The following is a 13,076-nucleotide window of genomic DNA, read 5'->3' on the forward strand; positions in this document are numbered from 1 at the left end:
TAAGATTTTAATTAAATAAAGATTGGTTAAAAAAGAGCCTGCTACAAAATTACAAGCATGTCATCTAATCTAAAATTGTTATAATGTCTTCATTTTTTGCCCCTCTTGTGACATTTACTTCATGTTGATCTCCATCTCCTTGTTGACTTGAAGCTTGTCATTGCCTTCACCTTGATCCTGAAACTCTTGCCCCTCACGTGCATCAGAACAGAGGCTATTTTCCCATATACTCAGTTCATCTTCAAGCTCTTCCACATGCCTACTATGTGTTGGTAGGGCTATGCACCTTGCTGCTGAAAATTCAAGGTCCCCTATTTGCCATGATTCTGAGACCATGGTTGTCCCCTCCTTACGCTTCCCAATCTGTAAAAATATAGAAAGTGGCACAATAACCAGAAAGTGTAAGGGTTAACTCTAGACATGTAGTGGAATCAGATATACCTTTCTTCTCATCAACTTGAAACTTGACTCTTCCACATTGTCAAAGCCCATGATGCTAAAGTGTTGATGCAGGTCTGCTAGGCTCCAATGCTTGCTTGCTTCCACTCGCTCATCCATCCATTTTGCATCATTACAGCTACCTCAATAGGCATAATTTCTTCTTCTGAGGCTTGAAGTGGGATCCATGTCCCGTGCTTTTGCATCCATCTTTGGTAGTGCAGACGCATGTACAAAATAGAGTATGCCTTTAAGAACCTGAAAGACACTGTAGAATCTACTACTTTGCACTTGTACACATCACCTTGATGTGACCCCTCATTAACCTCCCAACCCTCTCCTAGTAATCCTTGAATGAGGTCAAACCGCCAACATCTCTTTTACCCGATTAAAAACTAGCACATTATTGTGTATGTTCTCTCTCTCTCTCTCTCTCTCTCTCTCTCTCTCTCTCTCTCTCTCTCTCACCCTCTCTCTCTCTAGCTCTCTCACACACGTGTGTGCACACACACACACACACACACACACACAATACCCTCTCCCCTCTCTCTCTCTTTCTCACACATACCTCCCTCCCTCCCTCCCTCCCTCTCTCTCTCTCCCTCTCTCTCTCTCTCTCCCTCTCTCTCTCTCTCTCTCTCACACACACACACACACATGCCCTCCCCCTGTTTTCAAGCTCCTAGGGAGAACTCCGATTCCATGTAAGGAATAGGGGGAAAGCTCAAGGCAGCCATAGCTATCGAGGAGAACAGAGACAAAGCCAAACAAACAAGGTGGCAAAGAGTCACACAAGTGGTGCAAATACTATATGTATATTGTATGTACGAGATAATGTTGATTACAAGCCTTAATATAGAAGGCAGAGAGTTAGGTGTTGGTTATAGCCTATAGGTTGTTGTAACATACAAATGTCTGATGGCTACAGTTAGGTGCATGTGGGCATGTGTGAATAAGTGATGTATGGTGTATGTGCATATACGGTGCATGTGCATACGTATGGTAGTGTGAACCATACATTAACATGTACCAACCCCCAATGTTAGCTACCAACATTCAAAGGCCCACTTTAATCTCACACACGTGTGGCAAGAGGGGGAGGCACCACCTAGGGTGGGAAATACTCACATTTCCCAGTGCATGACCAGCCCCTTAGGAGTTCATTCATCCTTGAATAGGATGTGAAACCCTATGTTTTTTATTCTGGAATAGGATGTGAAACCCTATGTTTTTTTATTCTGGCAATTTATAAACAATCGATCCTAGCCTAGGTGCGCATATCACGTCCTATCTAGGTGATCGAAAGCGCCCATGTGAGAAGTACCTCCCTTGATATAACATTCTAGGAGAAGTAACGTAAGGGATGGGTAAAGCGTCTCCCTTGATATAACATTCTAGGAGAAGGAACGTAAGGGATGGGTATAGCGTTTGCTTGATATAACATTAACGCAAGGGATGGGTAAAGAATTGAAAGCTGCGTCTGGTAAAGGGCTGATCTTCCTTCATTTAAGCGTTCGATCCATGTGAGCGATGACACTGGAAAAAGTTCGTCCTCGTCGAGGGCCGGCGCGCGCTCTCCCTCAGAAACGCAGAGACCACCGCCGTCTCTCTCTCTCTCTCTCACACACACACACAACACTTACTACTACCGCGGTCTTTCTGATACTCTCTCGTCTCTCACACACACAGTCTCTCTCTCTCTCTCTCTCTCTCACACACACACACACACACAGTCCGGTAAAGGGCTGATCTTGCTTCACTTAAGGGTTAGATCCATGTGAGCAATGACACTGAAAAAAGTTCGTCCTCGCGCGCGCTCTCCCTCAAATACACAGACACCACTAATCGCCGTCTCTCTCTCTCTCTCTCTCTCTCTCTCTCTCTCACACACACACACACACACACGGTACATTGATTTTCAAGTCGAAGTCTGCTAGTAGTAGAAGTAGTAGTAATCATGAATATGCTGCGTGCACTCAGTAGCTTCGTGAATAATGGGTTTGAGTGGTTTCAATTGGTGCTTTTCATATGGTACAGCATCAGGAGTGCAGCTCTGATGCGGGTGCCTTGGGTGTTCATGGCCAATTGCTTTGTGGGCCGTCGGAAGGCCTGGCAGCATGGGCGGTTCGTGCATCTCAACAAAACTACCAGCACGTCCTTGAACACGATCAGCACCATCGACAAGGAAGAGTTCATTGCGGGGCATGGCGAGAGTAGCCATTACGAAACTAGCTTGCACACACTCGAAGGCAAGCAGTATCTCATCACACAGGCCAAATTCCAGGACTTCCTGTGCGTCAAAACGGCTGTGGAGGAAGGCTTTCCAATCTATGGTGAGACATTGAAGATTGGCCTTGTATTTAACGTGGCCAGGCTAGCCACAGCCCACGAAGCGATCCTTTTCTTGCTGCGCGGGGGTGGCTTGACGACGCACGAGCCGGGCGACATACATCTGGTGGAGCATTGCCCGCTAAGAGAGACAAAGTGGTTGAGCAAAGTGCTGCAAGGGGTTCCACTGTTTCTTACGGCGAAGGGGTACAGCGCGCTCTCGGCAGTCGTGACGCTGGTGTTTATAGCAGCCGACTTTACGTATAACTGGTGGGAGGGCATTGCAGAGGAGATGTACAAGTGTTGGATGAGGCTGTGCCAACTGTTAATCGGCACAGTTCTGGGGTTGTCATCAAGGTACATCGTGTTCGTCTTCTTGGGAATCATCGACGAACGCTACTTGCCCTCCAACCCTGCCACCGTTCGCTTAGGGTACAGAAAGTGGAGAAAAGTGCTTGTGAGAGATGGGTTCTGGACAGACCTGGCCATCACTAACAAACATGCTGTCCCCAATGACTGGCCTTCTATCTCGCCATCGGATGTCATAACTCTCCAGGGTAGCCAGCTCCGCTTGGTTTTCACCATCTTTAGCATCCGCCCGGATACTCACCAAGTCTTCTTCAGGCTGGCCCTCAAGGGCGCGCTCCTTGATAAACTCAGTGGCAACTACAATATGCCTCTGCACAGGATGGGTATATACCTCACTGCCCTGCAGTTTTGCTTGTCCAATGATGTGGGTATTTTGGCTCACATAAGACGAAGCTTTGGTCTCTGGGTGGGACATTGCGTCCACTACGATGAGATCATTGAGATGATCTATGATAACGATGCGGAGTTGTCATTCATCGAGTTTGAGGACACTCGCATACTAATTTGAGCACCACCCTTTCAAAATACTTTAGGCTTCATTTTATGAAATTCAAATACATTTATGTTTTGGGAACTTTGTACTCTCAATATTATATTATTGAGCCACCACTCAATTCATATCGTTATAATATCTATCATCAACAAGATTAAGACATCAAAGCAAACCATCATCTTAGAAGTGTATATATTTTTTAGCAAACTTGGGGTCATGAGCTTCATAAATTCTTAGCAAGCTTTTTTTTTTGTACCTAGGATTACACATTATTATTCACTATAGATAGATTTCAAGAATTCTTATTTTAATCAAGAAAGTATACAAAATTACCAATATTATCCCTTGTCTTATCTAAAAGGTTATAAAGCATGAAGGGATCCTTGCACTCTTGTCCATCATTTATAATTGTGCTAGGTGCTTTAATAATATAAATCATCGGGATGATGCCGATCAGGCTTATTATAAAGCCAACAATAATATTTGTTATATTATGAATAGCCAAGTAAGAGTAGCAATTTTTGGAGTTTAGTATAAGAAGTCATCTCACACATCCCATGGGTGGCTAAACTTAAACATAAAGGCTTGTATGTAAGACACTTTGAAATAATGAGAAAGAACAATTCAATTCCATTAATTGATGCAATTGAGTTTAAACCTTCTTCTTATGTTGTTTACATGCTTTCTCTTATTCTTTATGTGCAAGTGACTGGGATCTCTCTTCTGTGTTGTTAAATTTTTATAGTTGCCAGCTTAGTAAAAAGCACATGTAGTTCTTATTTGTATTCTTATCATATGCATCATTAGCTTTAGTGGGAATAGTCACCAACCTAATAAAAAGCACATGTAGCTCTTCTTTGGATTCTTCATATGTTTCTAGGCATATGCTCACTTATGGTAGTGCTATGTGTGAACAAGGCTTAACCAAGGGCACTTTTTCTCATGTGGTTTTTCCCTTTGGATATCAAGTGTGAAAGGACACTCTACATATAATATTTTGTACTTCTATATTATATGGATGTGACACACATGCAAGTGTTGACTTGCATTTTGTGGCTACCACACTTTTGGCTCTCTCTCTCTCTCTCTCTCTCTCTCTCTCTCACATTTCTATGTGAGCTTCTCCATCCTGCACCTAACCCTAATGTGCAGGTTTGTGTGTGTGTGAGTGTGTGAGTCCAACACCAACAATTGCTATCAGAGCTGGGGGTTGCCTGTGGAGCTCTACCCCTGAAATCTGTAACAAACTGTGAATTTTCGTCGGCCGGATCCGTGCCTGCAGATTTCCGTCGAAGTTGCAGATTTCGTCCGTCGCCTGCCTTCCGGCGCCCAGCCCAGTTTACCACCTCCGCCTAGCCCTGTTGGCGGCGTCACTGCGCAGGCAACCACATCCACCCAGCCCAGCCGGGTGCGGTACTACCCAGGCGGTCGCCGCCGCCTCTGCGCGCCTCTCGACTGACGACGCTAGTACGCCCCTCCTTGCCAACGGCTCTACTGGAGCCAGGACCGCCGCCGCCCAGCAGAGCCTCCGCCCGCCGTCGGCCGTCCCTGCTCCGCCACCCAGAGCCCACATCCGCCACCACTGCTCCACCACCCAGGTCCTCCGTTCGCCGCGCAGCTCAGTGCCCAGGCCCTCCGTCCGCCCGTTTTCGCCTCTTTTCACCTGGAGTTCCGTCCGCCTGCACCATCCGCCTGCACATCAGTACTACCCCTCCATGTGCAAGTACTTGTTTTCAAGGTACTTACATGTTTGAAATAAATAAATTAAAAAAAGGGAAAAATGCTTTGCATGCACTCTACTCCAGGTCAACAAATGTTGGGGGATTGCCAAGAAAATTTGAAAACTTGCAGGTGATCCAAGGTTCAAGCAATTTGGGGGATTTCTCAATTTGAGGCCAAATTGAAAAATTGGACAGGTTGCTTTGCTTGCAATTTGGGGGTTTTCCAAACTAAGGTCAAAATCAGTAAATTGAGCCTCTTTTAAGTTGCAAAAATTTGGGACTTTTGTGAAAATTGGCCAATTAATTGCACATTGAAGCGATTGGAGTGCATAAAAATTGGAGTTTTTCAGATTGGAGCATGTAATTGGGCATTACAGCTGTGATTTGTCGCATATGTATACACATTGTGTGTAATTGGACAATTTGTTGCAGGTTTACACTTGCTTCAGTTTGTCGCATATGTATACACATTGTGTGTAATTGGACAATTTGGGTGCAGGTTTACACTTGCTTCAGTTTGCATGCAAACATTTGCACAGGACATTTGGTTGCCTGGCAGTGCACATTGGTGTTTGGTTTGCTTTTGCAAGTATATTTTGTTGACATGGCTCAAAATGCTACAGATGTATTTGGAGTGCTCACCCAGGAGGATAAGTTGGATGGATCTAACTACTCACTGTGGAGTTTCATGATCCGTAATTTGCTGGTAGCCAAAGGGCTTTGGGGCATTGTGTGTGGTGATGACACACGCCCACTTACCATATAGCCAGCCACACCTCAAAGGGGAGGTGCTCAAAGAGCTCCTGAAGTAGAACCTGCTCCCACACACAAAAGCAGAAGAGATGGGACTCGGGATGCACAGGCCATGTCATTGATAGCCCTTTCAGTGTAGCCCTTTCAGTGAAAAGGACTATTATTCCGCACATTCGTTCTTGCAAGACATCGAAGCTCGCATGGACACATTGGAAGCAATGTATTAGGTATGCAACGAGGCAAGAGTTGCCGACTTGAAGAGGCAATTGGATCTTCTTTCTATGGATGAGGGTGATTTCATGGCAGATCATCTCACCAAAGTGAAAGATTTGCAGGAACAATTGCTAAACATTGATGAGATTATCGCAGACAGATAGCTGGTCACCAACACTCTTCATTCTTTACCACATTCCTACTTGGTCTTTCACACCTCTCTCAACCTCTTAATGAGAGGAGGTGGTGATCCCGTCACTTTTGAAGAGCTGGTGGGGTTACTCTTGTGCAAGAAGAGCAAACAAGAGCAAACTTAGCGAGCAACCGTGGTGGAGACAAGGCATTTACAGCCAAGGATAAGGGTAAAGCAAAGAGCTTTAAGCATGGGGGACAACAGTCTAGCAAGGCTGGTCATGGATAGCCCTCTTCTGGTGGTGAAAAGTCTGACAAAGGGGATGAAACAAGCCCAAAAAGAAGGGCAAATGTCACTACTGCCATAAGCCTGGACACTACATCAGTGAATGTAGGAAGCGGATTGCAAAAGAGAAAAGGAAAGAAGCAGGCAACGCAGTAGAGCAGACTCTTCTGATTGACAAAGCACAACAATCAGCTAATGTAATTCAAGAAGAGTACACTTTTTTGGTCACATGCACTAGTGACACACCAACTTGAAGTGCTTCAGACAATGATATGTCTTGCATTGCATCTGACATACAGGATGTATCATGGTATTTTGATAGTGGTGCTTCGAGCCACATCACTTCATGCAAAGATGTATTTTAGCACTTGGTTTATGCTTCAAATGGTTGCACTGTATCATGTGCAGATCATACCACATATCCAGTAAAGGGAATTGGCAATGCCATACTTATTGCAGCCAATGGTGCCAATATATGTATGAAAAATGTATTATATGTTCCAGGCATAAAGAAAAATATGCTCTCCATCTCAGCCATAAATGACCAAGGTTTAAAGGTTAAATTTAAAGATGGGAAGTGTTTGGTAAAAGACCCATCAAAGGGTTATGAAATAGTCACTTGTGGAACACGATACAAAGGCTTGTATAAGCTGGACAGCTATGACAAGCGTACTTATGATGCAAATACAGTGGCTGCCCACACTCTTGCTATGCATGATGCACAGCTATGGCATGCTCGTTTTGGGCATGTAAATTTTTGGAGTTTGATGCTTTTGCAGAAGCATCATATGGTTGATAATATGCTGCCTCTTGAGTCTCCACCAAGACATGTATGTGAGGGGTGTATTTTGGGAAAGATGCAATGAAAACCATTCCCCAAAGATGGGGCTGTTAGAACTGAAATTAAATTACAGCTCATAAATAGTGATGTATGTGGTCCAATGTGGACACCATCCATAGGGGGCATCTTTACTTTGTCACATTCATTGATGACTACTCCAGGTTTGCTTGGGTTTACCCTTTGAAAGCAAAATAGAGGTGTTTGCATGCTTTGGACACTTTGTAGCAATGGCTGAAAATATGTGTGGATGTAAAGTCCAAACACTCCGCTCAGATAGAGGTGGAGAATACATATCAAATGCATTCAAGGATTATATGCTTCAAAAGGGCATCAAACACCAATGTATTGTGCCTTATACACCGCAGAGCAGAATGGTGTACCTGAGAGGAAAAATAGATCTCTCATGGAGATGGCAAGATGCATGGTGAAAGCACAAAAGTTGCCTCACAATTTTTGGATGGAAGCTATATTGTGTGCAACTCGTGTTGAATAGGTGTCCAACAAAAGCTTTGAAAACCATAACAGCATTTGAGGCTTGGTATAGCCGAAAGCCAACAGTAGATTATATGCGTACATTTGGGTGTTTGGCATATGCACATGTGCCAGAACAAAGCTAGATGACAAAGCAATGAAATGCATTTTTGTGGGCTACAGCAATGAGAGCAAAGAATACCGTCTTTATAATCCAACAACACGAAGGATTTTTGTCAGTAGAGATGTGGTATTTGAAAATTCAGAACAACCCATGTACTTCTTGTATAAAAGTAATGATACAGGCATTGAGGACATGTTTGATTGACTATTACCCATTGCAATTAGGGGGGATTCAGATCAGCTCGCCCCTGCACACAAGAAAATCCTCATGTAGAACATGTGGAACAACCAGCCATTCAGCCCCCTTCTATGGAAGAAGTGGAAGATCTTGTCAAGGAAGAGCAAATAGCCATAGACAGCCAAGTCAGGGCCAAGATGGTTGCTGAAAACTTTGCAAGAAAGAAAACTTGCAGCTCCACTCACAGGTAGAAAAAGGGCTAGTTCCAGCCATGCATTGAATATACATCGTGGTTGGGGAGTCTGCATTAGCCATGGGTGGTCTCTTTGATTTAGAAGAGCCTTCTTCTTATGAAGAAGCACATGAGAATGAGCATTGGGTGCAAGCTATGCAAGGTGAAATCTCTTCTATCATGAAGAACAATACTTGGGATCTTGTGGAATTGCCTAAAGGCAAGCATGTCATTGGAACAAAGTGGGTGTACAAAGTCAAAAGGAAGTCTGATGGTACTATTGACAGGTACAAAGCAAGACTTGTGGGCTAAAGGAGGCTACTCCCAGAGAAAGGGAATAGATTATGAAGAGACTTTTGCTCCTACTTCGAGAATGACCACAATAAGATCAGTGATTGCATTGGCTGCACACATAAAGGATGGAAAGTGCATCAATTGGACATCAAAACTGCATTCATAAATGGGGATTTACAGGAGGAAGTATATGTAAATCAGCCCATTGGTTTTGTAGTTCCTGGTGAGGAACATAAAGTATGCCGGTTACACAAAGCATTGTATGGGTTAAAGCAAGCTCCAAGAGCTTGGTATGATAAAATACATGCTCATCTAACCAGTCAAGGTTATGTGAATAGTCCAGTTGAAAGCACATGGTATGTGAAGAAAACCGGTGCCGATATTCTCAGTCATCTTGTATGTAGATGACATGCTCATTACAGGTACTGGCAAAGCACAAATTTCAGATTTCAAAGCTGATTTGAAAGTTGAATTTGATATGTCAGATTTGGGGCCTTTACACTACTATCTCGGCATACAGTTTATGCATACAGATGATGGCATTGTTATGCAGCAAATTAAGTACATAAAAAGTTTGCTAAAAAGGTTTTACATGGATGAATGTAAGTCCATTTCTACTCAAGTAGAACCAAGTGTACGGCTTACTATGCATGATATTGGAGAGCCTTTTGAGGCCGGCATTTACAGCTAGGCAGTGGGATGTCTCATTTACTTGTGTAACACAAGGCTAGACATATCTTTTAGGGTGTCTTTGTTGAGCAAATTCATGCATAGCCCAGGCACAAAGCATTGGCAAGCAGTCAAACGCATTTTTCGTTATCTTCAGGGTACCCTGGATCTTGGTTTGTTCTATCCCAGGGGGGCAGCTTGCAGCTTTATGCATACAGTGGTTCAATTGGGTTGGTGATTATGATACCAGGCAATCCACCAGTGGGAATTATTTTTTTCTTGGCAGTTCGTGCATATCTTGGTTGAGTAAAAAGCAACCCACTGTTGCTACATCTACTTGTGAGGCTGAGTACAAGGCAGTCTTCACAGCTACAGTAGATTGTGTATGGTTGAGGAGATTATTGGCTGATCTTCGTGAGTGTCAACAGACACCCACCACCATTCTCACTGATAGTAGCTAGAGTGCTATGGCCGTGGCGCGAAATCTAGTATTTCATGCACGTACCAAGCACATTGAGATTCATTATTGATGAGATATCGAGCTCATCTAGTGAGGCGGTGGACACCGATGACCCGCCTGGGGGATAGGTCCCACACTTACACCACTTGCATGGTTGGTGAGATCATGGGTGATATGCGGCTAGTGGGATGATATGTGGCCCAGTGGGATGACAGGCTGTGTGACAGCCATTCTAGAGACTGGCATAGTTATAGCGCCAGCTCATTTAGTTGGGTTCACACTATAGAGAACCCTACTATGTATTTGGTTGAGTACCTTTTCATATGGTGTGTACTCTTATCTTTGTATATGGTGTGTTGAGTGTTGTGTGAAGATGAAGAAGATTTTCAACCTCTCACCTTGTGTGTTCTCTTTTAGGGTTTTGTGAGTGTGTGTGTGCTTGTTGCAAGAGCTCAAGCTCTCTTCTCCCCTACATCTTTTCATGGTATCAGAGCCTGTCTTCGATGACGAGCTATGAGAGCATGCTTGGGCAGCAACCAAAATGCTGGAAGAGAGGGTTAACGAAGCGGCCTTGAGGGCCCATCTTCAAGGATACAGAGGATTGGTGGAAGAATACAAAGAACAGAAAAGGCAAGATGGGGAGACAATCAAGCCCCTAAAGAAGGAAGTGGAAATAGCTAGAGGTAGGGTCACAAGAGTTAAAGGAAGCAAGATGACAGTTAATGAGCTGAACGTCGCCTCTGACGACAGCTCAGGCCAATCTGAAAAAGAGGCAAAAATAGGTAGATGCAATGAGAAAAGCTCATGTCACATAAATATGGAATAAAGAAAGAATGATAGAAGACTTCCAAGAGTGGGAAAAAAGAGAAAAGACAGAAAAGAAGCATTAGGCAAAATATGGACTCTCATTTTTTCCCCTTAACGATTTCCACACCTCCTCTCTTTAGAAAAATGGGCTTATGGTGAAACTTTTGCAAATCAACTCAGAAGTGAGCGGAGTTTGGACATTTGGAATCAACTCTATGAGACCTTTCCAATTATATACAGCATGATGGGCAATTTTGCATATTCAAAAAATCTCCAAATTGATGATCACGCGGCATGTAATATTCATGGATTATTATACGATAATCTTTGTTGGTAAAAGCGTTAAAAAGTACATCGAATGCTAGAATTTCATACGAATTCCTAATCAGAAGGATCATGCAAGAAGGCAGTATCTCCCATAATCTGCGAATCCAGCTTTGCACATGTCACGTGATCACCAATTTGGAGACTTCTTGAATATGCAAAATTGCCCATCATGTTGTATATCATTGGAAAGGTCTCATAACATGCCATGTCATCACCAACTTCGGGACTTCTTGAATATGCAAATTTGTCCATCATGTTGTATATAATTGAAAAGGTCTCGTGGAGTTGACCAATTGGTTCAACAGTCCTTGATCTATCCTTTTGGTATCCATTCAAGGTCCTCAGTCATAGGAATCCACATTCAACCTTAGCATTTAATCCTATACTTACAGGGTTTGTATGTTTGCTTAAGTCTTGTCCATAAGACTTTACCAATTCAAACAACATTTCATTTTTAATGCAGATAACTCTACATCCTTGAATTATCCAAATGGGGATGTGGAATAAGTCAAGTGGGGGCCAATTTGGGATATAAGTTGCATGCAAGAGAATCTACGATGGGTGTGGGTGACTTCTCTTTTTCCAAAAAGCACCATACATTTAAGATATCCGTAGTTAGAAAGAATTGGTATGGTGGGTGAGGCAACAAAAGCTCAAGGCACATATAGAGAAGAGAGGTAGAGGTTGGTGGTAATGACAGATCAAGGTCATGGAGGTATAAGTGATCGATGTAGATTGATTCAAGGTCATAGAGGTATAAGTGATCAGTGTAGATTGATTCAAGGTCATGATGAAAGTACATGCCGGTGTAAGGCATGAAAGTACATGCCGGATGTGGGAGGCTTGGGGTGGGTTGCAATGGGGAACAAAGGTGAGGTATGTGTGATCCATCCTAATGGGTGGTGATGAGATGGTGAGTTTTTGGATATATCGCATAAGATGAGAGACCCCGTCAAGTAGTCCATGCTCACAGGGTGCACTACTAAGAAACCCTATCATGTATTATGTACGTTCAAGGGGTATTTTACTTTTCCATGAATAAAATGACCCCTTTCTCTTTATGGACTTACGGGTTTTTTTCAAAATTGATTTTAAAAAAAACCTTTTCTGTAAATGTGTTTCTGTAAATTGTCTTAAAATTTTGAATTAAAAACCCCTTCATTTGAGCTCACGTGCTATATTTAATATTTTTAGGTGAACCCCCTGAGACTCCATGATACTAGAGCCACCTCTGATGACTGTTGTAGCCCTAATATGCGGGTGTAAGGTGGATGTGGGAGGTTTGGAGTGGGTGGCAATGGGAAACAAAGATATGTTGAAGTCTACCCTAATGGATGTTGATGGAATCGTGGTTTTTTGGATATATCGCATAAGAGCAGTGAACTCATCAATAGACCATGGTACTCCCATGGGGAAACTAGCTCAAGCTATATCTCTATGAAACTATCCGATGAGAGAGTCCCATGTGGACATCTATATCTCTATGAAACGATCCGATGAGAGTCCCATGTGGACATCTGAAGTGCATCCATGGTTTCATAGGCCATGTGGACATCTGAAGTGCATCCATGGTTTCATAGGCCTTGCATATTGCTATGATATATGGCCCATTTGCTTGCCTCCATAACTCATTGCTTGGAGAGAGAGAGAGAGAGTGTGCGCACGTGTGAGAGAGAAAGAGAGAGAGAGTGTGCGCACGTGTGAGAGAGAGAGAGAGAGTGTGTGTGTGTGTCAGCGTCCATGCAAGAAAACACTGTGTGCGATCGCACGCACGCGTGTGCGTGGCTGTGTTGCGTAGCTTTTTCGCCAACGCTTGTTTTGCTCCTCTGAAGTATATCCGTGCGAATATGCCTCGCCTAACCTAACAGTCTTCACCAATATGTTTTCCTGGCTTTCCGTTTGAGCTGCCCGCCGAGCTCGCAGCTTTCCATCACCAGAAAT

At 43.5% G+C, this 13,076-nt stretch overlaps 1 protein-coding gene across 1 annotated transcript; it reads left to right on the top strand.

Moving 5' to 3' along the window:
* The first annotated feature begins 2,154 nt into the window (after positions 1 to 2,154).
* Positions 2,155 to 3,730, top strand: LOC147627912 (uncharacterized). The gene has a single exon (XM_086815176.1). It carries the CDS (start codon positions 2,396 to 2,398, stop codon positions 3,641 to 3,643), a length of 1,248 nt encoding a protein of 415 aa, XP_086671302.1. The 5' UTR covers positions 2,155 to 2,395; the 3' UTR covers positions 3,644 to 3,730.
* The last annotated feature ends 9,346 nt before the right edge of the window (positions 3,731 to 13,076 follow it).

This window comes from Cibotium barometz, chromosome 20, assembly GCF_041138505.1.
Source record: "Cibotium barometz isolate CiBa-2024 chromosome 20, ASM4113850v1, whole genome shotgun sequence".
NCBI lineage: Eukaryota > Viridiplantae > Streptophyta > Polypodiopsida > Cyatheales > Cibotiaceae > Cibotium > Cibotium barometz.

What these genes read in the sequence shown, in the direction of transcription:
- LOC147627912 (XM_086815176.1), top strand. Translation starts at nt 2,396, where the DNA reads ATGAATATGCTGCGTGCACTCAGTAGCTTCGTGAATAATGGGTTTGAG.